Source organism: Martes martes (assembly GCF_963455335.1).
Source record: "Martes martes genome assembly, chromosome: 7".
Lineage (NCBI taxonomy): Eukaryota > Metazoa > Chordata > Mammalia > Carnivora > Mustelidae > Martes > Martes martes.
The window spans coordinates 1,730,418-1,753,385 of NC_137894.1; the positions used below are offsets into that span (position 1 = coordinate 1,730,418).

Here is a 22,968-nt window from a genome sequence, read left to right on the forward strand (position 1 = left end):
ATAAAATTCTTTTTTTTTTTTTAAAGATTTTATTTATTTATTTGACAGACAGAGATCACAAGCAGGCAGAGAGGCAGGCAGAGAGAGAGGGGGAAGTAGGTTCACCACTGAGCAGAGAGCCTGATGCAGGGCTCGATCCCAGGATCCTGGGATCTTGACCTGAGCCGAAGGCAGAGGCTTAACCCACTGAGCCACCCAGGCGCCCCTGATCACTGTAATAAAATTCTTGTCCGTGCATGTTGCCCCTTTTCCTTGTTGGGTTTTTTTTTTTTTTAAAGTTAATTTTTTTTTTTTTTTTAAACAGGCTCCGTGCCTAGAACCGGGCTCCCCCAGCTTGGGGCTTGAACTCCAGACCTTGAGATCATGACCTGAGCTGAGATCAAGAGTCAGATGCTTAACTGACTAAGCCACCTGGGCGCTCCGGGGTCTTTTATTTTAAATGAACTTAGAGCAAATATTTTTGCCTAGTTCCTCAGAATTCTGAAGATTAGAGGATGTAAATTTTTTAGTGTGGAGAATCTCAAACTTTTGTCTAAAGTACAGAATAACACATCACAGCCTTATGTGCCCATCAACTCATCACTGAAATGCCTTAATTATCAAATCACACTCATCAGCTTCCCTTCACGTGTATCTTCCCTCCTCTCCTCTTCCCCAGAGGACTTTTTTACAGCATATCTTCCACAATACATCATCTGTAGATGTTTCTGCATTTAGAAGACTGAAAACTTACGCAGTCAAATCCCTGATCTTTTTTTTTTTCTTTTGTGGTTTCTGCCTTTGATTTATGCTCAAAATACGTAAATTTTCATTTCTATTTTCCGCTTGTCCTTCGGTGTCATAAAATCATCCTTGAGGGGGCGCCTGGGTGGCTCAGTAGGTTAAGCCTCTGCCTTTGGCTCAGGTCATGATCCCGGGGTCCTGGGATCGAGTCCCGCATCGGGCTCTCCGCTCAGTGGGGAGCCTGCTTCCCCCTCTCTCTCTGCCTGCCTCTCTGCCTACTTGTGATCTCTCTCTGTCAAATAAATAAATAAAATCTTAAAAAAAAATCCTTGAGTTTTTGATCCATCAGAATTGAATTTTATCTTTTTTTTTTCAAATATTTAACCAATGATTGAATGAATTAGTATATCCCCCCACTGATCTATCAACTTAATCATACAGTAAATACTTATAAACAGCTAAGTCATTTTGTTTTCTCTCTGCGTGGTCTTATGCTGGCATTACTTTTCTTTTTTGGTGTTACTATTTTTTACAGTATATGTTCAGTATTTGTTGTTGTCAAGTCCCTGGAGTAACGCCACAGATCAATCATTCATGTACCCTGTTCTAATGTGTAGCTATCCACAATTCTGAAAAACAAACAAACAAACAAAACACCCTTAAGATTAATGCCATGATATTATCACTTTTAAATTAGATTTGCAAGCTCCGCATGGAACAGGCCAGTCCCACTTTCTACTGTAAAAAGACTACTCGCTTAACGTCGTCTACGACATCTTTGCGTATTTTTAAAAAGGGATTAGAATTTAGGAGCCCTGGAATGCCAACCAGTTGACACCGATGTTTCGAGCTCTCTGATGGGGCAGGACACAATGTTTGGGGCTGACCATACAGGGTGGAAACCCAGGGACTCAGCTCCTGTCTTAGGTAGCGGACCGAGGCCCAGGAGTGTGATCTCTTTCAGGGGCGCCGGGACCCTGTTAGGGATCCAGGAGTAGGCTAACGGCGGGACCAATACCGAAGGCAGGTTTGAAGACACAGTCACCCGGGCAACAGACGGAACCAGGACGACGCGTCTCCCTCCGTGGAGGACGGTGTTTTCTTTCTTTGACTCTTATCTCTGGCAGTTTGCTTTCTGGGCATTCGTGGCTCCGTGAGCGCTCCCCAGCTAGATTCCAGTGACCTCATTTACAACACTTTTGATAAGAGCCCTCAGGCTGAAAAGGGTTCTGGGAAAAGATATTTTGCCTCCAAAAGCTCCCCACGGAGCGACAAGCCCCTTCCCCTAATGAACGCGGCCTAGGTTCCCTGGAACGGCCTCAGAGTGTCATTTATGCTATTTTTTCCCCCAAATTATAAGCTTTTTTTTTTTTTTTCCACATTTCAGATGTGTTGGTTTAGTAGATATCTCCTTCAAACTCTATCCCACATTTCATCATACTTTAATATTTTTCTCTGGGACATAAGCGGGATCCAAGTGTAACTGCTCGCTGTTGAGCGACATGGTGCTCTTTGTCCTTACTGAGAAAGCAGGTGAGAGCAACGTAAGATCTTTTGCTTTTAGTTTCTGAAGCGGATTCCTAATCACTACATCAGGCGACAGGTAACAAAATATCCAACTACAACGACAAAGGGGTTTCTTTTTCTCACCTAACGAGAAGTCCAGACAAAGGCAGCCTGGGCCGCTGTTCAGCATTGCCGGGAAGCCTCAGAGTCTCACCTCCCGTCTACCATCTTCAGCTACGAAATTCGCTCTCATGGTTGCAAGATGGCTGCTGTGGCTCCAATGATTCCTGCGAGCCGAGGGGGCAAGCATTCCAGATGAGTCTGGCTCTGTTCAGTCCTTCCCCCACAAAATTCTCCACTTAGAGACTCTTGGCCGGAACCTGGGTCATTCTCACAGCGGGGGAGGGGGAGGACTGTGTCTCTGAACTGGGAGCATTGTCACCCAGAACAAAACCCCAGCTCTGTGAGTTAGCCAGATTGGGGTAGGGGTGGGGGGATGCCAGAGCTCCTTAGCCAGAGGACAGGCACAGGCTAGAAACACACCGTGATGGGTGTTGGCTGCGGACGGCTCTTATCTTCCTCAAGGCCTGTACTCTGACATAGTAACAGACAAGCCAGAAGACACGGCTTGTCTCTCGGTGCGCTCATCATATCACCCACTCATTCTTTAATTGATCGAGTTAATTAATATTTACGGAGCATTTGCTCTCTGTCAGGCATAGGATGGGAGATGGGGAGCAGTGGCAACCACAATAAGCATGATCCTTGCCTTCATAGGACATCCACTCCTAAATTAAAAGTAAAACAGGCAATATATTTTAGATTTCTTTTATTGTCCGTCTGAACAGCCAGATTCACTTTTTAAGCATGAGCATCCTTCTCTTATGACCAATAAAAAATGATCATTCTCCCCTACACGGTTGACACAGTTTTACTTTTATAAACTGAGTTAGCTCTTGAGCCACTCGACATCAGGCAGATTAAAACAGAAGAAAAGTTCGGGAAAAGTTGGGCGTGAAAAGGGCCAATTAAATAACAAACTGACACATTCAGTGACAGGGAATATTGTTCAGGGGACCAGTCCTGGCTGCTTTAGGAGGATGCATTCTCGAAGCTTCTTGAGGGCAGGGGCCTGGGTCTCGGCCACCTTTGCTTTCCCCAGACCAGCTCTCCTTAGCTTTTATGGGGAGTTAATTTTTTTTTTTCTTTAAAGGCATGTGAAAAACTGTTCTGAACCTTCTCCCAAGGCTCTAATTAGATTGTAAGGTACTCGAGAGAAGGGATTGTTTTACTCATCTTTGTAACTGTTGCACAAAAAATCTTGGGTGTTGTGAGCACAAAAAATATTACATACATATACACGAGAATTGAATACAAGAAACTAAGTACCTATCTAAGGAAAGAACACAGAACCTTCCTGAGTTATAAACCTCTTTAAAGAAGGGAACCCAATCCTGTGAAGCTAAAATTCTGGTTTTAGGTAAAACGTCACCAAGGGTGAGTCGCTTTAACATACACTCAGAGATACTTTGTCTGCAAGATTTACCAACCAGGTTTCCTCTAAGTTTTTGGGTCATTCCGAAACGACCTAGATTGTTTCGGTGAAGAAATGATCTCTTAAAGCCAGGTCCTGAGGTTATTGCGATCTGAAGAGCAAATCCGTCTAGACGAGGGTGCTCAGAAACACCCCTCCTTTAAAAGCCGCAGCAAAAGTTAACATTCTCGGGACGTCTGTTAGTTAGAACAACCGGCCCAGCCTGGCAATGCTGCCAGCTGCCTCGTCTCTCCCCGTCCTTTGGGCAGCGCGGGAAGGGGATCTCCTGTCAATTCCTGAAAGGGAGTTCAGCGCCAAATCAGGGGGCAAAAAGGAAACATAGAAATCTCGGGGACATGGGCACCAGAATATGCTCGGTTTCAGACACTGGGAGTTATACTTGGGAAAAAAAAGTCACTTAAAGGTGAATGCCAGGATTACAGTGGATTTAAGTCATTATAACAAATCTTTCATGATGGAGACCACTTAAAAGTCTCGGACCCAAGACAAGTCTAGAGAAACTAGCCCTGTGTTGGACACTAGAAAGTCAGCCGCACGCGGGACCAGAGAGGACAGCCTCGCACCGTACACGGGGAGGAGCGACCCTGTCTGACTCCTTAAGACACAGGGACACCCGAAAGGCCCCATCACGCCCCGAGGAAGGTAACATGGTTGCTCCATGTGCAGAAACGGCCTCCTGTAACGGGGACCCCCCGCGCGGACTGTTCCGTTCCTCAAGCAGCGGCACCCGACGGTGCTGACACGTGAGGAAGGGCCGGTTCAGAAAGCTCAGACCCCCAAAGCCGAGTATTTCAGGTGTGTGTCCGCGCTCCTCCACGCGTTAATGTGATCTTCCCCCGATCCCCAAAAACCCCATCCGCGACCGAACTTGGGTTTGGAGAAGGGAGAGAGGAGCGATGCGGGAGGATGCGCTCGGCCCTTGCACCGTCCCTTCCGGGGATCGGCCCAGCTGCCCCCGTACAGACCCGGAAGGAGGCAGCGGCGTCCTGGGGACATGCGGCTCTTCTGGGGCCTTTGCGTCTCAGATGCCGGTGTGCAGACCCGGGAGCAGGGGCGTCCCGGGGACACGCGGCTCCCCCGGGGCCTTGCGCGTCCCGGGGACGGGCGCGCGCTCCCCCGGCCGAGCAGGTGCCCGCGTCCCCTCCACGCTCCCTCGTGGGGTCGGCCCAGCTGCCGGGGTGCGGACCCGGGAGCAGGGGCGTCCCGGGCACACGCGGCTCCTCCCGGGCCTTGCGCGTCCCGGGGACGGGCGCGCGCTCCCCCGGCCCGGCAGGTGCCCGCGTCCCCTCCACGCTCCCTCGTGGGGTCGGCCCAGCTGCCGGGGTGCGGACCCGGGGGCAGGGGCGTCCCGGGCACACGCGGCTCCCCCGGGGCCTTGCGCGTCCCGGGAGCGGGCGCGCGCTCCCCCGGCCCGGCAGGTGCCCGCGCCCGCGGAGGGAGGGGGCGGCGGGGAGCCCCGCCCAGGTGCCCGGCCCCGCGCCGAGTCCCCGCGGGGGCGCCGGCGCGCGGTAACCCGGAAGTGGCGGCGGCGGCGGGCGCGCGGGGGCGGGGGCGGCGCGCTGGAGCCATGGCGGCCGCCGGCTTTGTGTGCCGCGCGCGGGCCCCGGCCGCCCGCGCCTCGCCCCGGCCGCGGGGCCGCCGCTGACCCGCCCCGGCTCCGAGCGCCGCGCCCGCCGGGCCCCGGCCCCGCCTCCCGGCCGCCCCGCCCCGCCTCCCGCCTCCCGCCGCCGGCCGGGCGGGCCGCCGCCGCCCTCCGCGCTCGCCCGCCCGCGTCCTCGCCCGCGCCCGCCCGGCCTCCGGCGGCGCTGCCCGGCCGCCCCGATGCCCGAGCCAGGCCCCAGGATGAACGGCTTCTCGCTGGGCGAGCTGTGCTGGCTCTTCTGCTGCCCGCCCTGCCCGAGCCGCATCGCCGCCAAGCTGGCCTTCCTGCCGCCCGAGCCCACCTACACGGTGCTGGCGCCCGAGCAGCGCGGCCCCGGCGCCCCGGCCCCCGCCGCCGCCGCCGCCGCCGCCGCCCCCGCCCCCGCCGCGGCCCAGCCGGCGCCGCAGCAGCCCGAGGAGGGCGCGGGCGCGGGGCCCGGCGCGTGCAGCCTGCACCTGAGCGAGCGCGCGGACTGGCAGTACTCGCAGCGCGAGCTGGACGCCGTCGAGGTCTTCTTCTCGCGCACCGCCCGCGACAACCGGCTCGGCTGCATGTTCGTGCGCTGCGCGCCCTCCAGCCGCTACACGCTGCTCTTCTCGCACGGCAACGCGGTGGACCTGGGCCAGATGTGCAGCTTCTACATCGGCCTCGGCTCGCGCATCAACTGCAACATCTTCTCCTACGACTACTCGGGCTACGGCGTCAGCTCGGGCAAGCCCTCCGAGAAGAACCTGTACGCCGACATCGACGCCGCCTGGCAGGCGCTGCGCACGCGGTGAGCCCGGCGGGGGTCGCCGGGGGGGGAGGGGAGGCGGGCAGGGGTCCCCTGGGGGGCGGCCCGCGGGGAGGGGTGTCCTTCCTCTCCAGGGCTGTGCGCCGGCGGAGTGGGACCCCCCCCCAAGCCCCGGGCCCCGTGGATTCGCTCTTCTCCTCCATCCCTGGCCTTCTCCCACCCCCTCCCCAAATCCCACCAGCCCGCAGGTTCCTGGGGAGCTCAGACTCGGGGGGATTTGCCTGTTCAGGCAGGCCTGGGGGCCCCCGGCCCACCGGCTGGGTCTTTTGTGGCTCTGGTCCCCGCCCGCGGAGGCGTGGGGGCGGCTCAAGTGTCGGGCAGAGAAGCAACTTGGTTCGCGCTGAGTTTATGTGAGCCGCGGCCAGAGCCTCACGGGCCTCCGACTGAAGTGACCTTGGGCAGGCACAGGAGCCTCTCGACCTCGGGCTCCTCTCGTGTATAATCCGGGGCAAGAGGACAGACCTTTCCAACCCCCCTTGTAAAGGGCTCCTAGGGGCCGTGGGTGGGCAGCCCCGGAGGCAGCTGGAGGGGCGCCTGGTGTGGAGTTTGTCTTGGGGGGGGGAGGGGCAGAGTAGCCGGCACTGTGTGGACAGGAAGCTAGCTGGTGGCTGTCCCCTGCACCTCCCACAGAGCCTCAGGAACGAGCCCAGGATGAGTTTGAATCTTACCTGGTAGGGTCTGGCGACTCGCTTGACCTTGAATTAACATTCACAGGACTGGAAAGTGTTTGTGGAGGGAGGGCCTTGGTGTTCGAGGCCCAAATGGCCGACCTGGTTCCTGGGTCAGAAAACTGGAGTTTTCTTCTCATCTTAGGAACACGCCTGGCAAGTGTGCAGGTCACGCCACCTGTTTGTGCTCCCTGTGGGTATTTGTGACTTCCCCCCACCTACCCCAGAGCAGTGATGGGGAAAAGACCTGCGATCACGTCTATAACGCCGTCTGATCTCTCCCATTAAAAGAGTCCTCAGGTTAAGGGCAGTTGGCACGATTCTGGCAATGGGCACTTATGTGGTTTTGCCCAAAATGTGTTTGCTTGGCTTATGCGGATCGCCAATGTGAATGCTCCCAAACTACCCTTTGTGTTTTGGGGAAAATGCCTCGTCCCCCAGGACGGCGTTTGGGATTTAATATATATTGTTGTCTGTGTTCTCTTGGAATCCTGAAGGAGTTCATTGGGAGGATGCTTTCTCGAAAGGGGTTTGGGCAGATGAGGACGTATCATGTACAGATCTACTGAGTCAGGAGCCACAAGCCGTCGAAGGCTGCCTGTTCCAGTAAAGGGTTTCAAAACTCTGTGTCCTACACGATCAGTACATTGCCGCAGTCTACTGTTCATAAAGGTGTTAAGAATAAGGGTTGGCATTAAATCTTTTTAAAAATGAACCATCAAAATCCTACTTTGAGTTCCAAGATGTGAGAATTTCTGTAGACCATTGTTCCTGTGTGTGTGTAACTACCTGAGAACGAAAGCCTGTCAGACAGGAGACTGGCCCTTTGGCCTGGATGTCCAGGTGCAGCTGTGCTCAGAGTAGGCACGGTGTCGTCATTTCCTGGAGACTCTTGTCATACTTAGTTTAAGGGTATTGTCTCTGGATCAACAGTTCGATTCAATTTTGGCACATCTGATGATAGATCTGAATGGTGCCTACCATTTATTTAATTTTACAGCAGAATTCATATCTGGATGGACTCACGCCTCTGTAAAGCGGGGTAGAATTTAAAGGCTACCATGAGCATCTTAGAACTTGAAGAAACTTACAGATTGTCTTGCCCTGTGCTTTTCAGCGATCTGGAAGGTGACCTCACGGTCACACATACAGGTCATGCGTCGATCAGGCACACACGTATACGCCCCGTCCCTCTGCACATGTCTGTGGCCAAAGCACATGTTTCACAAACCACTGTTTTTTCCATGGGCAATGTGCATGGCATAATATAGTCTATTCAATATTTTTTAAAAAGAACAAGAAAAATGCAGATTGCTGGCCACGGAATGTATCTCCTAGCTTCAGAACTCCGCTCTTGGGCGCCCGCCTTGTCTGCCCGAGGCCCGGGGAAGGCTCTCTCACGGTGGGCCGGCGGCAGGTCTCCAGGCCGCGGGTTCCACACCGCCCACTGCACCACGGAGTCCTGTGTGTCAGACCTCCCAGGAGGTGCATTATGTCTGTTAGTTCCTCTAGTGACACGGGAGTCCCCCGATTCCGAAGCCGGGCCGTCCCCTCACTGCCTTCCTTTTCAGCAGACTCGTATTCTCTCTGGCTCTCCTGCCTTCGCCTTGTGTGGAAGGTGCCCTGTTCTTTGCCCGTTTACAGCTTTGCTCAGGTCCTTGCCAAGGCAGAGTCATCCACCGCAGGTACCCATGACGTGGCTGGGCCTGACCCCCTTTTCCACCTCCTTCCCTCCGTGTCTTCTTTGGGGATCTCTCTTCCGACCTCCTGGGTCACCGCATGGCTCACGGTCCCGATGGCAGAGTCTGCCTCGTCCTGCGCGCTCTCTGTCTCTGTACTCAGCCTGCATCCCGCCTCCCTCCTCACCTTCACCTCCAGCCTCTGGCGCGTGCCCTTCTTCGGCGTCGGAAGCGCTCGGTCCTGACCGGCTGCAGATTCGGACACTCTGTGCTCCCGGCACCTGGTACCCGGCCCCTTGGCCGGCACGTTTCATACTCTTCCACCATGTCTTACTCTTGAACGGTCTTTCCCACTAAACCGAAGCTCCCTGGAGGCAGGGACTCTGTGTCTTCTCCGTACCCAGCAGTGCCCTGAAATAATGGGTACGCGTCAAGTATTTGTTTTAATGAATTGCACGTAGGGACGGCCCCGAAGTCCACAAATGAGATAAATTTAGTTTTTCCTAAGTCGGATTCTTACAAACAAGAGTTGGGTCTTATCGCACCTCCAGGGTTCTGCTATCTGCAGGCGCCAGCACAGACCGGATCGGGGAGGGTCTACAATGTATCGGCCCGAGGTACCAGCCACTTTGTATCCATTATGTGCTTGTTCTGCGCACAGTGAAGCTTCTGTTGCGGCTGCGGATAAGAGCCGCCCTCCCTTGCTGTCCTTTTCATCTGCCCCCACCCCCCACCCCAGTCTGCCGCAGCCCCGGGCGGACTTCCCGCTCCCCGCTCGGGGGCTGCCCTGGGTGCCGGCTACCCACGTGCCTGGGAACGGAGCAGGTCCTGTCGGTGAGGAGTGGCCAAGTGGCCGAGCGGTCCCAACGGAGCTTTGGGGAGGAAGTAAACAAACGCGAAGGCGAGAAGGGTGTTCTTTGCTTGTCGGCCGGTAGAGGATTATTTCAAGCATTTTTAAAAACTGTTAGAGAAGGTGTGGGATAGGAGCAGGTGTGAGGGGCCGGGGCTGGGAGAAGTGAGTGCTGTCTGAGTCCGCTCGGCTGCTTCAAGGAGGTGCCATAGCCTGGGGGTCCTCGGACAACAGAGATGGGTTCCTCAGGGTTCCAGAGGCGGGACGTCTGAGGTCAGGACCCCTGCGAGGTCGGGGTTGCGCGAGGACCCTCTTCCCGGCTGCAGACTGCTGGCTTCTCATGGCGTCCGCACGCGGCAGAAGGGACCCCGGGGCGTTCTTGGGCTGCTTTTCTAAGGGCACTAACACCCCGGGAAGGTTCCACCCTCTGGACCCGACCACCTGCCAGAGGCCCCACCTCTCGATTCCGGCACTCCGGGGGCTGGGTTTCAGCATGGGACTCTGCCGGCGGGGACGTGAATATCTAGTTCCCCCACAGCCGGTGTGGGAACAAGGAGAGGTTCTCTGCGAGTGAGAGCCGGAGCCCCAGTGAAAGCTTGAAGGTTAGGATGCGCCTTGCATCTATAAACATGTCGTGAACACGAGCCCTTGAGGGAGTGGGTGGGAATCTCCTGGAAATGTCCGTGGAGGGGACGCTGAAAAGCAGTGCAGCCTTCTCCGGAGGTGGTGTGGTAACTCGAGCTGGGGAAATGGTTAATTTGCTCCATGTGGGATGAGCTGCCTGTTGGTTACGGTGGGAGCAGGCAGGTTAAGCCCCTCTGCGCACGTCCTCGGGGGTCCTCTCGGACGTGAGCAGCTGCAGATGGCGCGGTGGGCCCCGGGATTCGAGGTGTGAATCGAGCCAATTTGCAAGCAAACGACCCCGAGAACGAGGTGGAAGATGGGTGGCGAACATTCTGGCAGAAACACTTCAATCTAGAAAAGGAGAGATGGCATCTGGGACTCGGTTATCCCCGGAGCTTGCCGGGGCCGTCCGTCCGCAGACGTTGTCCCAACCTTCTGTTTGTTGCAGAGACTGGAAGGGCGAGGCATTCGGTGACAGAAACAGGGACCCAATCAGAGAAAGCAAATGCAGAGACAAAGAAAAATGACTTTTGGTGCCTCGGTGCCGCAGGCAAATTACCGAAGACAGTACGTCGCTCACTCATTCATTCCCTTTACCAGCAGCCGTGATCCATTAGCCCGGTGGGCACGTGCTCCTGGCCGACACCAGGGGACATCCCCCTGGAGCATCGCTAATCCCCAACTCTTGCCTGCTTCCTTCTTTTTCTAGTTTGTGAAAGGGATGGGCTTGATTTTGGAGACTTTTTTTTTTTTTCAGCCGTAAGGTCTCCGCCATGTGTTACTGAACCAACCCACCAGTGCGGAGGCACGGTAACAGAGAAAAACCATTTCCCCCACTGAAACCTGTCCATTGTGTAGGGGTTGTTCGGGGAGCGGAGTAGGGATGTTGCAGAATGATGGGATGGGAACCTGGGGCCCTTGTGGGGCTCTAGTGAGTGTGCAAATATGTGTGCCGGCTCCTGTGCGGTCCCGTATGGACCTGGCTCAGTGCTTCTCGCCCACCTCCTCGGAGGTGTATGCGATTCAAGTACCGGTTCTCATCCGCGTCCCCTGGGCAATGGGGCGGTCCCGCTTTGGTTTCCTGGCCAGGAATCTCCCGATCTTGGAGGTCTTGTGAAAAGACGTGGTGAGGGTCTGCCCACACCACGGCGATGGTGGAGAGGAGAGAGAGAGCTTCTAAAAACGTTCCGAAAACGTAACCCTGTGCTGCTGTTTTATAAGTTCTGTGTCTGTGATTTGTAGGACCCGTAACTGGACGACTTGTAAGTCCCAGGAAGGCCGTGGCAGGTGTTCTCGGGTGGGCCCCGTCTGTTGCCAGTGAATGGCGTTCTGACTGTCAGGGTGGGTTTCTCCTGGGGGAGCGATGCAGCTCCGTTCCCTGGGAAGGCGAAGTTACAGACCTGACTTGTCTGCTCCCTGTGTTCTCAGAGGGTGCCGTTAAGGGAAGGCCACTTAGGATTTCTACCTGGGTCTGACGGCCGGGGGATGAAGGGAACGGAATGTGGTAGGGAGAGTGGTTGACACAAGGGCCAGGCACGGCGCCGTTTCCAGGAAGGGAACAGCGTGTTGGCTTGGAATTGAAGGCGGCCGGTGCGGGAATATCCCACTTGGGAGACTGCAGCTCTCGGAGTCGACTCGCTGAAGCCGACATGGGCGCATGTGTTTTGGGGGTCTGCACAGTGTCTCTCCGGCGCCCCCCTGACCCTCGGAGCGCATGTGCTGAGCCCGGCCGTTGGGGGGTGTCCCTGTGGCCCAGCGGTCCTCTCCAGCCCCGCAGACTCTGAGCTTCTGGGTCCATGGCTCATGGCCCCTTCTCCGCGCTCATGGCCCCTTCTCCGCGCTCATGGCTCCTTCTCCGCGCTCATGGCCCCTTCTCCACGCTTCTGTTCCAAGGGTGACCCACCGGACGGACTCGTGTGCGCTTCTGTGTGGAGGGGTGAGCGTGCCTTCCAGACGCATCCGTGTTTGTTCAGGGGCCCTTGGAGGCTGGGTGTGGAGCCCTGGGCTTGGGGCCCGACCCGCCCGTGGAAGTGGCCTTTTCTCCCTTTTTGCTTTCTGGAGAAGTCACTTCAAGGATATCCCCCGAGGGGACTGACAGCGCGCTCTCTCCTCTCCTGCCCCGTTGGCTCCTCTGTTCCTCTACCCTGTCCGGGGACCCCATGGGAGTCCCTGGGGCCTGGCGTCCACACACCTGCCTTCCCCATGGTATTTTGCTTCAGCTCGTGGTGAGATGATGAATCTCCGCTTGAGGAGGCCTTGCTCGCAGGGACCCAAACTCTCAGCGCAGAGACACTTAGGAGATCATTAGCTGGCGATCCGAATGGCTTTTTTTTTTTTCCAGGATTGCTTTAAATAATAGGCTTCCTAATTTGTCTAAGAGATTGAATTTTTTTTTTAAAGATTTTACTTATTTATTAGAGAGACACAGTGAGAGAGGGAGCATAAGCAGGGGGAGAGGGAGAAGCAGGCTTCCTGCCAAACAGGGAGCCCGATGCGGGGCTTGATCCCAGGACCCCAAGATGACCTGAGTTGAAGGCAGACACTCTCCTGACAGCCATCTGGGTGCCTCAGAGATTGAATTAACAGACGTTAGATGAGCACAGAACCTTTGCAGCGAGGGAAATTTGTCCCGATTCCGGCACTCCTTCCAGTCCCTCATGTCCCCTTGCACGAGGCACATCCTGGGGGAGGGGCTGGGCCCTGGTGCGTCCAGTCCCCTGGCGCTGGTGGGGGCTCTGGCTGCAGGGGTGCTGAGGCTTGTCCACGGAGCTCCGGCCTCGACGAGCCTCGCTCTGACTGAAGGGCATAGGCTTTGCCGAACAGCCCACAGTTGGTTCCTTGAAGCAGGTCAGTAGGGCAGCGACGCCGCTGTCTTTCTGTGACCACCTGTGTGGGCTCCTGTGGCGACTGGCCATGGGGAGACAGGCCTCCCCTTCCCTGGCCCTTACCTCTCCTTCCCTGCAGCCCACAGCCACCCCCTGGGATGGCTGGCAGCTGGTAGCCGGTGGCCGGGGCCGTGGACCTGGCTGTGGGCAGGCTGGGTGGGGGCAGCAGGGGACTCGGGTGCAAGTGTGCCTGGGTGGCGTCTGCACCGCTCCAGCCAGAGGTCTCCAGCTCGAGACGACTCGGTGAGCTCTCTCTTCATTTGGCTGATTTACAGCCGAACTGATTCCTGGCCCTTCTGTCAGAGCAACATAGCAAGGTTGTCTCAAGGGCGACCTGGCGAGGAGTGTTCCTGCGAGTCTGAGCTTTCCTCTGGCGCTTCCGTGGCGAAGGGCAGGGGTTTGGGAGTCAAGCTGACCTGAGATCCTGCCTGAGTTGCTTTTAGCGGCTGGGCCTCGGGCAGGCCTCCTAACCTGCGTGGACCTCAGGTCCGGTCATGACCGTTCTGCTCGTGGGGGCGGCCCCCATGTGAGGTGCGTGAGCCCAGCACCCCCGACGCGGCAGGAGCACCGCAAGGGGGCTATTTGTTCACAATCGTGACTAACATTATTCCAGCTGCCATCAGCACGTGTTCAGCTCGCGCGAGGGCCAGGCACTTAGATCGGAAAGACTGTTAGAGATCCCGCGTCCTTCCCCGCTCTCCGAGGATGCGAGCAGCACGCGGGGCCGGCCTGGCCCGGTGGGTGTGGGCGCGGAGAACAGCAGAGAGGACTCGGTTGTGCAGGCGTCCCCCCCGCCCCCCTTTATCCGTGGGAGGTTTGTTCTAAGACATCGCACCAAACCTGCGTTGCTGGGCTTGCTTGGGGACACGTACCTGTGATCAGTGTGTAAATGAGACCCCAAGGGAGGGGGCAACAAGGACGCATAATACAGTGGGACCGTCCAAGCGGTACGCAGTGATGAAGGTGCCGCGGACGTGTTCTCCCGCTCAAACCGCCGTGCTGTGCCGCGCTCACCCTCCTGACGTGATGAGACGGCGTGAGGGGGTGACGGAGGCTCAGGGACGTGGTGTCGGGCTGCTGGTGACCCGATGATGTGTTGGAAGGAGGATCCCTGGTCCCGACCGCGGCTGAGTGCCAGGACCTGGGTGCCGCGGACGGGGAGGAGGCTGTGTGTGCCGCTGCCGCGCAGAGGCCGTCTGGATTCTTTCTTCCGCGTCTCCCAGTTTCGCCCTGGGGAGCCGTGTGCGCTGGTGTTTTAAATCGGGGGATGCTTCATCTGCCAAGGTGTTTATGTGCCCAGAGGAGAACTTAAAAGGAGAGGAAACTACCTGTAATCCCACGCCCCCCACTGCCTCCCTCCTCCGTGACCTTTGCAGGCCTCGCTCGTGGGCGCAGGCCCTGCGGTCTGGCAGGAGACTTCTTGGGGTGTCGCGTCAGGGATGGGGGGACGGGAAGGTGAAACCCAGTCCCTGCCCACCACTCAGGACAGGCGCTGGTAGCTGTTGACTAACGCGACGACCTTCAGTAGATACTCACCCTTCCCTTTACTTCGGGTCAGCCTGAATCACACACTTCCTTCTAAAGTATGAATGCTCCCATGATGCCTTGGCCTCTGAGTCCTGTTGGCTTTTCAAGGCTCTGCGTCATGGAGCTCATTGATAACTTCCACACGATCGATGGCCTTCAGAGCGCTCGAGGACCGAGGCACCGTGGTGAAACTGGAGACCGTCCTTCCAGAAAACCTCGGTCATTCAGCTGCGGACTGCTCAGTGACCGGCTGGCTGTCAGCGATCCGCTGAATCGCCGAGCGGAGCCCAAACTCCGCATCACTCGTTAACAGAGCACGGCTTTAATTTTCAAATGAAAAGGGGGCGCAGAGGGATCCTGGTGCTGATTACTCGCTTCCTCCTCTGGGTTACGTTTTTGGGTGGTTCAGATGGAATCCTGGCAGCTAGGCTGGGGGGAGAATGTCAGGCGAGCCTGACCTCAGGGTACATCCGTGGTGCGAGCTTCAGGACGTTAATTCTAGCTGCTGGCTCAGCCCTCTGTTATTATGGCCGGGAATCCAATGAGAATTCCAACTTTCTCAAAACTATTTTTAGTGATTGTCACGGGCAGAACCAAACTGCGTGTAGTATAATTACCTTGCCTGCAAAGGTCCGTAATACCGGCACGAGGGGTGTGTATGCTAGTTTAACTTAAATATTTTGGTTCCTCCCTATTGTCATGAATAACCCAAGGATATTTCACAGACGCCCTCTTCTCGGTTGCACCCGTGCAAACTGGTGTTGGGTATGACTTTAGTTTTCATATGTGTCTAGAAGGAAAGAACCATTCACATGTTAATCAACTCTGTGCGTGTTTTGTGTTACATAACCGGGCTGGAGGAAATCATTTTTTAAACGAGCATGCTGTGACGTGATTCATTGGAAGACATTGGTTTTTCCTACGAAAACATCAAGAAAACTCCAGAACGACCATGGTCCTAAGCGAGGGAGGAGGGTGGTAGGGCTGTGCTCTCACTGGGGGGGGGGGGGGGGGTTCGGGTCTCTGCCTCTGTCCCCAAAGCTCAGCAGGGGCTCGCCGGCCTGGGGCTCCAGCCCTGCCACAGCTCAAAGTCCGGCCTCGGGCTGACCCGTCACGCTTCCTTGTCTCCGGGTCGGAGCTGCAGGCTCCTCTCTGGGCTCCTCTGTCCGTCTGCGCGTCTGGCCAGCCACGGCAGTGTGCACACCTGGGTCCCGGTTTCCTCGGCCGCCCCGCCCAGGCCGACCTCCCCGGTGTCCTGCTCCTCATCCCTGCTTCCTGGCTGCCCGGCCCGTCCCTGGCTGACACTCCCCTCCACCACCCTGTGCCCCTTCCTGGTGCCCATCCCTGGCCCCCGTCCGCAGCCACACCTCGTACCTGTCGTCTCCAGCAACACTCCCCGGCCAGGCCTTCAGATTATGAAGTATCCTTTTCTGACTCAATCTCATATCCTGTTGGGTCTGTTTGTTGAACAAGTGTATTAAGGGCCTGCCATGGGCCAGACGTGCTTCCTGAACAAAACACACACAAAATCCCCGCTGGCTGAAGCTTTCCCTCACAGGGGGCACATGCCTAGGAAAAACAGTCATCCCAGTAATTATGTAAACAGTATTTGAGGAGAATATGATCAATGTTACTGAGACGGGAGAAGAATGTCGAAGAGAGTCGGCCGGTGGCAATAAGAAAGTGGGCGTGTGCAGGGCCGTTTGAAAAGGTGACAGTGGGCTTCGTCCCGAAAATGACATCGGGCCTAAGCAGTGAGGGGCTAATCCTGTGGCTCCGTGCAGGAAGGGCCAGGGGACAAAGGTCCTGAGTTCACAGAGCATCCCGGATGTTGGTGTGGCTGGAGCAGGGCCAGTGAGGTGCCTGGTGGGGGCAGTGGGAACCTGGACGGGGTCAGCGGGTGTGGGGGGGCTCCTAGCTGGCCTCACAGGCCACTGTGTTGGGCTTGTGCGGCTTGGAACGGGAACCTCGGGGACAGAAGTAACGGGACGTCACAGGCTTCAGTGGCTCTTGGTGATGTGTCCGTGCTAAATGAAAGGCCGGGGTCCCCGGGGAGCAGGGAGGAAGGCCGGTGAGGCCCCGCCGCAGGGTGGTAGGTTAGAGACGGTGGCGGCAGAGGTGGTGGGAGGTGCTGGGGTCCGGGGTGTTCTTTCCGAGGTCGGTCCCCGGTATTTGCCAAGTCGAGTGGGGAAGGGGAGGGTCTAGGATGAGTCCTGGAGTTTGGGCTGGAGCAGCGGGAAGCCTGAGTCAGTCCTCATCCAGGCGGCAGGGGGCTGGAGAGGCTCCCGAGTGGGGAGGCGGGCAGGGAGTCTCGCTTTGTCTCTGTCGCCTTTGAGATGCCCACCCCGGGGGACACTCAGAGGAGGCAACAGGGTGCGAGCCTGGACGTCGAGAGCAAGGGCGGGATACATTCTGCAATTGTCCCGTCCAAGAAGGAAACCACAAAACCAAAAGCCAACTTGAGGGAACAGGCATCTGCCTGGGGGAACCCTGCCCCTGTCCACCCCCCACCCCGTTCAGCCTGCACCTGGGAAGCCCCAGGCCCCTGTAGGCACCCTGTGTGGGAGGGTCCAATGTCCCTGTGACAACCCTGTCCCTGGGGGATGTCACTGAGGTGTCAGGGGGTACTGGGTGCTGCTCCCGGGTCACGCTTTGTACCTGGAAATTTGCCCCCCCTTCTCTCCCAAGACACCCGGGGAGCGGCTGTCCTACCCCAAGCATTGGCATGTTCCCTGTCAGAGGTGCTGTCCACTCCTGTGTCCTGCTGTCCTCCCTGGGGTCCCTTCAGTGCTGCAAGCCTCCTGGCGTCCCTGAGACTAGTTTCTGAAAGCTTGACCCTCAGTGGGAATGAGCACGTCAGGACGTGGGCAGTGGGAGTGGACCCTGAGGACCTTTGTGGGACGAGGCATGGTGACGACCACGGTCTCCTTCGTGTGGCGGCGCCCGCCTGCCTCTTTCCCCAGACTTCCCCTCTGAGCCGGAAGGTGGACCGGAGGGGGTCTCTGTAGCACCTGCCCCTTCCGTGGCCGCTTCCTCAGTGGTCTTTGCCCTGTCGCCTTGTCTCCACGTTTACCACGAACTGCAAAGGTAGCGCATTCGCATTGTTGGTAATTAACACAAAGGTAACGCAGTAACAACACGGTTGGAGGGTTTGGGCCCGAGTCTCTCAGGACCGGTCTCGTGGGTCCTCAGCTCTTGTCTGGACGGTGCTGGTCAGCAGGAAGGGCCGCCGTGTGTTCACGAGGAGGAACCGCCTCGGCTCCCTGCGCCCTTCCCGGACCAGCCTTCCGCACCCGCACACGCTGTTGACTGTCCCTCCCGTGCCCGCTGGCCCGTTGCCCCTGCAGCGTCTTGCTAGCGAGCCCGGGTCGTGATCTCTGCTCCCACCGCCCTCGTCGCTGCCAGTAAGAGCTTTTGGCTAGTTGGGCCTGCGTCTGGCCCTGAGGACAGGGCCCCGCTCTGGTTCTCCGCAGACTCACACGGAGCCCTGCACGGTCTTGGAAGGCCCTTGGTGGGACGAGCAGATCACAAGGAGGGGCTGCGGGCCCCGCGGTCGCCTTCTTTTCAGCTTCGAGACTCAGGGCGCTCATCTCCTGTGATCCCGGGAATGGAGGCCTCAGGTAGCCATGGGCATCCCAGCTGCCGGCGGTCTGGGGAGGGGAGGTCTCTCTGCTGTGCTGAGAGTGAGTGCGTAACCCGGCCCCGGGGTCGGGGGGGACCTGAGATGCTGCCGCAGCCCTCCATCCAGACGCCCCGGCCTGCCTTCTGCGGGACGAAGCTGATTTCCTGAGCGACACCTGACGGTGGGACTGGTCCAGGCAGGGTGACGGGAGGGCGGAGAGGAGACGGAGCCCGTCTGTCCTGGCCGGTTCTGGGCGGGCGTGCGGGCGCGTTCACCTGCTGCGCGTGGCCTTGCTGTCCCCACGCGCACACTGCGGGCCACTGCTTTCTGACGGGTTTTCGTAAGACCCGGTGGTTGTTCTAAGGGGAATTTGTGTGTTCCCTGTCAGCTGATAACGGCGAGAATGCAGAGTTGGAGGAACAGGGCACCTGGAGTTCCACGGGCTTCCTGTACGTGACCTTCACTGCCTCAGGACCTTGAGACCGACACACCAGCTCTGTTTTTTCCTTTGCTGTAATGCGTATTTTTTTAAATTTTATTGTTATGTACCAGATAAATAAAATACTGAAGTGAACCCTATGCCCTCATCACCCTCCTTCGAGGGCTTCCAGCATTCTGCCACACTTGAGGCAGCCGTCCCCTCCCCCACTCCATCGTTACTCTCCTCTTGGTCTCTTTCATCGTAAGAAAAATTTGCACCGTGGAAGTGCACAGATCCTATCCCAGCTGTCCGGTTTCCTGGCCGTCTCTTGCCGCGTGCATCGGCACTCGGGCATGGCGGGGAGCCAGCTGCAGACCCGGGCTTTCCTGGGTGCGCTGCGCTACGTGTCTGCTGTCTTTGGAGTATGGATTGCAGGATGAGAATAGATCTAAGGGAGACATTAAGTAAATTTCATACCAAAAGGTATTCAAAGGAAAGGCACTGGAGTCTTGGCCATTGTTTTCAACATCGCTGTTGTAAAGATAGATGGACGGCTGGACGGCTGGCTGGCTGGCTGGAGGGAAGGCTAGGAAGGAGGGAGGGGCAGGAGCTCCGGGGGTGTGTCACAGTTATCTAGAATGATAAAAAGAGAGAAAGATCACTGGTCTGGAGCTGGGAGGTGGGACTGCTCATCGGGCACTGACACACATGGCCGTGTGGCCGGGGGAGTCATGCACTGTGTTTGAGCCCCGTTTTCTCTGTTCACAAACAGGAGGTTTGCTGTGGGTGTCAGTTTGGGCTTGGCCGCGTCACTCACTGGACGTCTCCTCTGTGCCAAGCACATTTCCCGTGGGACGTAATTCTGATCATCACGCCTGCAAGGCAGGGTCTCTTGTCACCTCCATCTTAGAAACTGGGAGACCGAGGACCAGGAGAGATGACTTGCCCAGGGCCACACAGAGTTAAGAGGTGAGCAGGGGCTTGGACCCAGGCAGCCTGACCCTGGGGTTCCAAAATCAGATGATGTTCTCTCCATCCGTGGCGCCTGGGGTGACAGGAGCTGAGCATCTCGGCAGGTGCTCAAGACTGTTCTCTGGGCGCCGAGAGAAGACACCAGAACTCGAGTTTCTGTTCATGATTCATTGCTTTCAATGTCTTTTATTTTTATTTTATTTTATTTTTTAAAAAGATTTTATTAATTTATTTGACAGAGAGATCACAAGTAGGCAGAGAGGCAGGCAGAGAGAGGGGGAGAAGTAGGCTCCCCGTGGAGCAGAGAGCCCGATGCGGGGGTTCGATCCCAGGACCCTGGGATCATGACCTGAGCCGAAAGCAGAGGCTTAACCCACGGAGCCACCCAAGCCCCCCTCAATGTCTTTTATTTTAAATTGTTCTTAAGATTCGTGTGTGTCTATATACGTATCAGAAACACATGCTCTTCTTTTTGAGAAGGAGGTCACATGGTGGAAGTCTAGATTGATATTGTTGTACTTAATAATTTTTGGATTTCTTTTCTTAGAACCACAGGATCTGAGCACGATGAGAAATTTAAATTTTTAGAATTTCCAACCCTTCAGCAATTCGAGTGCCTGGTAGATCTCAGGTGCTGGGCCAGATGCTGGGTACAAGCTTTCATTGTTACTAGATCTTTTACAGTACAAAACACCCCTTCAATTTGCATTTAAAAGGTGACTTTGAATACCCTGAGAGAGGCTCCCCTCCCCGTGGAATTCTGTACTTTTGTCTAACAGCATTGTGAAGACCAAAAAAAAAAAAAAAAAGTCTCCTAAACCTTTGGAAATCAGTTGAAAGGAAAAGAAATGATTCTTTCCTAGTGAGGTGGGTGGTTGCGCCTGCTCTGCCTTTCCCGTTGTGGATTCTGATAAGGGGGAGATGCTGAGGGGCCGGTGTGGTTTGCTGACCTCTGGAACTTCCGATGGGCGGGGGGTGCAGAGGGCAGGGGCAAGGACAAAGTGGCCAGACTGCCCCCGGGTCCACTCCTGCCTCTGTGGGTTCCTCTGGGCCTCAGTTTTTTCTCCAGTAAAAGGGGAAAATGCTGGTCGTGTATGTGGTAGTGTTTGTTATGAACAATGGATGAGCACATGTCTGCGGGGTGCTTGTGTGTCAGTCAGTCTAACCAAATGAATTAAAAAAAAAAGACTGCAGAGAAATGGGAAGAAATGCAGAAGCCAATCATAGATGGTGTTTGAAGATTTGAGACCTGGCAACCCGCTGCCTTTGTACACGGTGCCGTGGCTCAGGGCACCCTCTCTGTCCCTAAGAGTAGTTTGGGGAGAAACATGGGACAGATACTGTCATTGTCGCTCTGCACATTAGTAGAAGGAGGTTTAGGGAGAGGGACTGGTTTCCCGTAGCCCGTGGGGCTGTTCGGCAGCTGAGTGGGAGGCTCCAATGTCTTTCTTTTGATTATTACACGTTTTTCCAGGGCTGCCTCTCTTCATTTGTTGCCGTTAGTAGTTACTCTCATGGTTTGCTCTGGGGTGATTTTGTCCGTCTGTAAACGAGGCAGCATGTTTAGGTGATCCAGCAGCACGGTCTTCCCGTATTTGACTCTCTTATTTTTTTAGTGCAGTTGAGTTTTATTTCTCATTCCTCTGTTTATTGTCATTCCTGAAATTGGTTTTAAAGAGCCACAATGACCTATTTTCATAACATGGAACAGTCTTACTCATGAGCGTTTAAACTTGGACCACTTTTCCCTTGTGATGGGGAGTGGAAAATCCTTACAAATCCGTCTGACGTGTTTACGGAGCCTCCGCAAAGTGCTTTAGCTCGACTGATAACCCAGGAAAGGCGTTCTTAGCCTCCAGGAGCCGGACTGATCCTGGCAGGGGGCTTCCTGGCCTCCAGCCTGCTCCGAGGGTGTAGGACGGTTATCCTGATCCGCTGCTCTAGGACCGAGGGCTTGGCGCTTCTCAGGAAGGGCTTTCTCTCCTAATCCCCGACGAGGCTCTTGTCGTGCTTTGGTCTCAGCGACCACGAGGCAGCAAGTAAGACAAGTAAGACGAGCCCTTGGGAACACCCTCCTCGTGGGCTCTTACCAGGCTGGGAAGTGCGGGGGTCTCGGTAAGCCTCCGGTCAGAAGACTCAGGCGATATGAGAGTGAGGTTGGGAGCATCTGCTGGTGTCTTGGGAGAATGGATCCTGGGGTAAGGCATCTCCGCTCCCTCCCACGGGAAGCTGAGTCTCCTTGCGCTACAGCCAGAGACGTTAGGGGGACGGTCATTTCTGTAGTCAGCTGGGCTGTGCCCATCAGTGGACTTCGGGCTCTCGCGCTTCCCTTGCCGGGGAAGCCAGTGAAGTGTGCACTCAGGTGGTCCGGAGAAGGGACCCGAGGACTGGGGGAGTCCACGGGTCCCCAGTGCAGGCACACTCACTCATCCATTGTGAAATGAGAAACACGAGGACGGCAGTGTCTCCGGACGTTTGTAAGAGGTCCAGTATTGCTAGGGCCGGTCGTGTCTTGCCCCAGCTCCCGCCAACCCCCTCCAGCCCCAGGTCGCCAACCGCCTGAGTGCTGGCTTCATCGTTGCCGCCGATTCCCGGGTACTGACCGCCGTTCCGTCTCAAGTGTTGTCTGAGTGGATAACTACGCTCCTATCCAGATCCCGGCCGTTGAATCTTTCTAAGAAGAACAATTTTCCGTTGTGAAGCTCAGCTCTTTCCCTTTTCCCTCTTCTTGGTCGCTGTCCCGGTGGCATCCATCGGTCCCGGGAACCACGACCAGGTAGACTCCCGCGGGCGAAGGTGGCGTCGTGTTCACATCTGGATTTCCTGCAGGGTGTGATGCCGGCTAGAAAGCCTCCAAAACTGTTGGCTGAATTAGATTCTTCTCGTGCCTAATCACCGTTTTCTTTACAGACAAACCATCCCTACTTCTGACCGTGCTTTGCATAAGCGTCTGGACCCTTTGCGAGCCCGGCCCTCCTCTCTGAACGCAGTCTGTGTTAGCGACATTTCGAAGACAGGCCTGGCGGGTACCGTGGGCACTTCACACGTGGCTTGACCGTGGGGCAGTGCGAGGGCCCGTCTCTCCCTCGGTCTCAACTCGGCAGCGACTACGGCTTGCCGCTGTATACGCATGCCTTTCTGAAGGATGAGATCACGTGCAATGGGAGATTTTATTTATTGAGAGTTCATTAACAGAAAACGATTCCCTGATGATACCATGATTTTCAGTCTTTTAAGTCTTTTTTTTTCCCCCCTTTGGTCCATCGAGACATTCTGCTTGCATGTGCAAATCACATCCCTAGAAAAAGAACCCAGGACTTCCCCTCCTGTGCATTTTCATCTGGGTTCTTCACGGGCCACGATCCCAGCCGAGGCCATCAGAACGATGAGGCCCCTCCGCCGGGACGCAAGCGGATGACTCCGCTGTCTTTCTAGATCTTGGAGTTGCACAACACATCCGGGGCCCGTCTCTCCACACGAGTTTAACCTGCCTGGGAGGGT

General features: G+C 56.2%; 1 protein-coding gene across 1 annotated transcript in view; it reads left to right on the forward strand.

Annotated features, from left to right (window-relative positions):
* Positions 1-5,605: 5,605 nt before the first annotated feature.
* The window catches only part of ABHD17C (abhydrolase domain containing 17C, depalmitoylase), a gene marked incomplete at its 5' end in the record, with an annotated part of 40,982 nt that continues 23,619 nt past the window's right edge, over positions 5,606-22,968 (forward strand). The window contains 3 exon segments of the mRNA XM_080808829.1: positions 5,606-5,754; positions 5,756-5,817; positions 5,820-6,201. Of these exon segments, the coding sequence (XP_080664955.1) occupies positions 5,606-5,754; positions 5,756-5,817; positions 5,820-6,201 (593 nt within the window).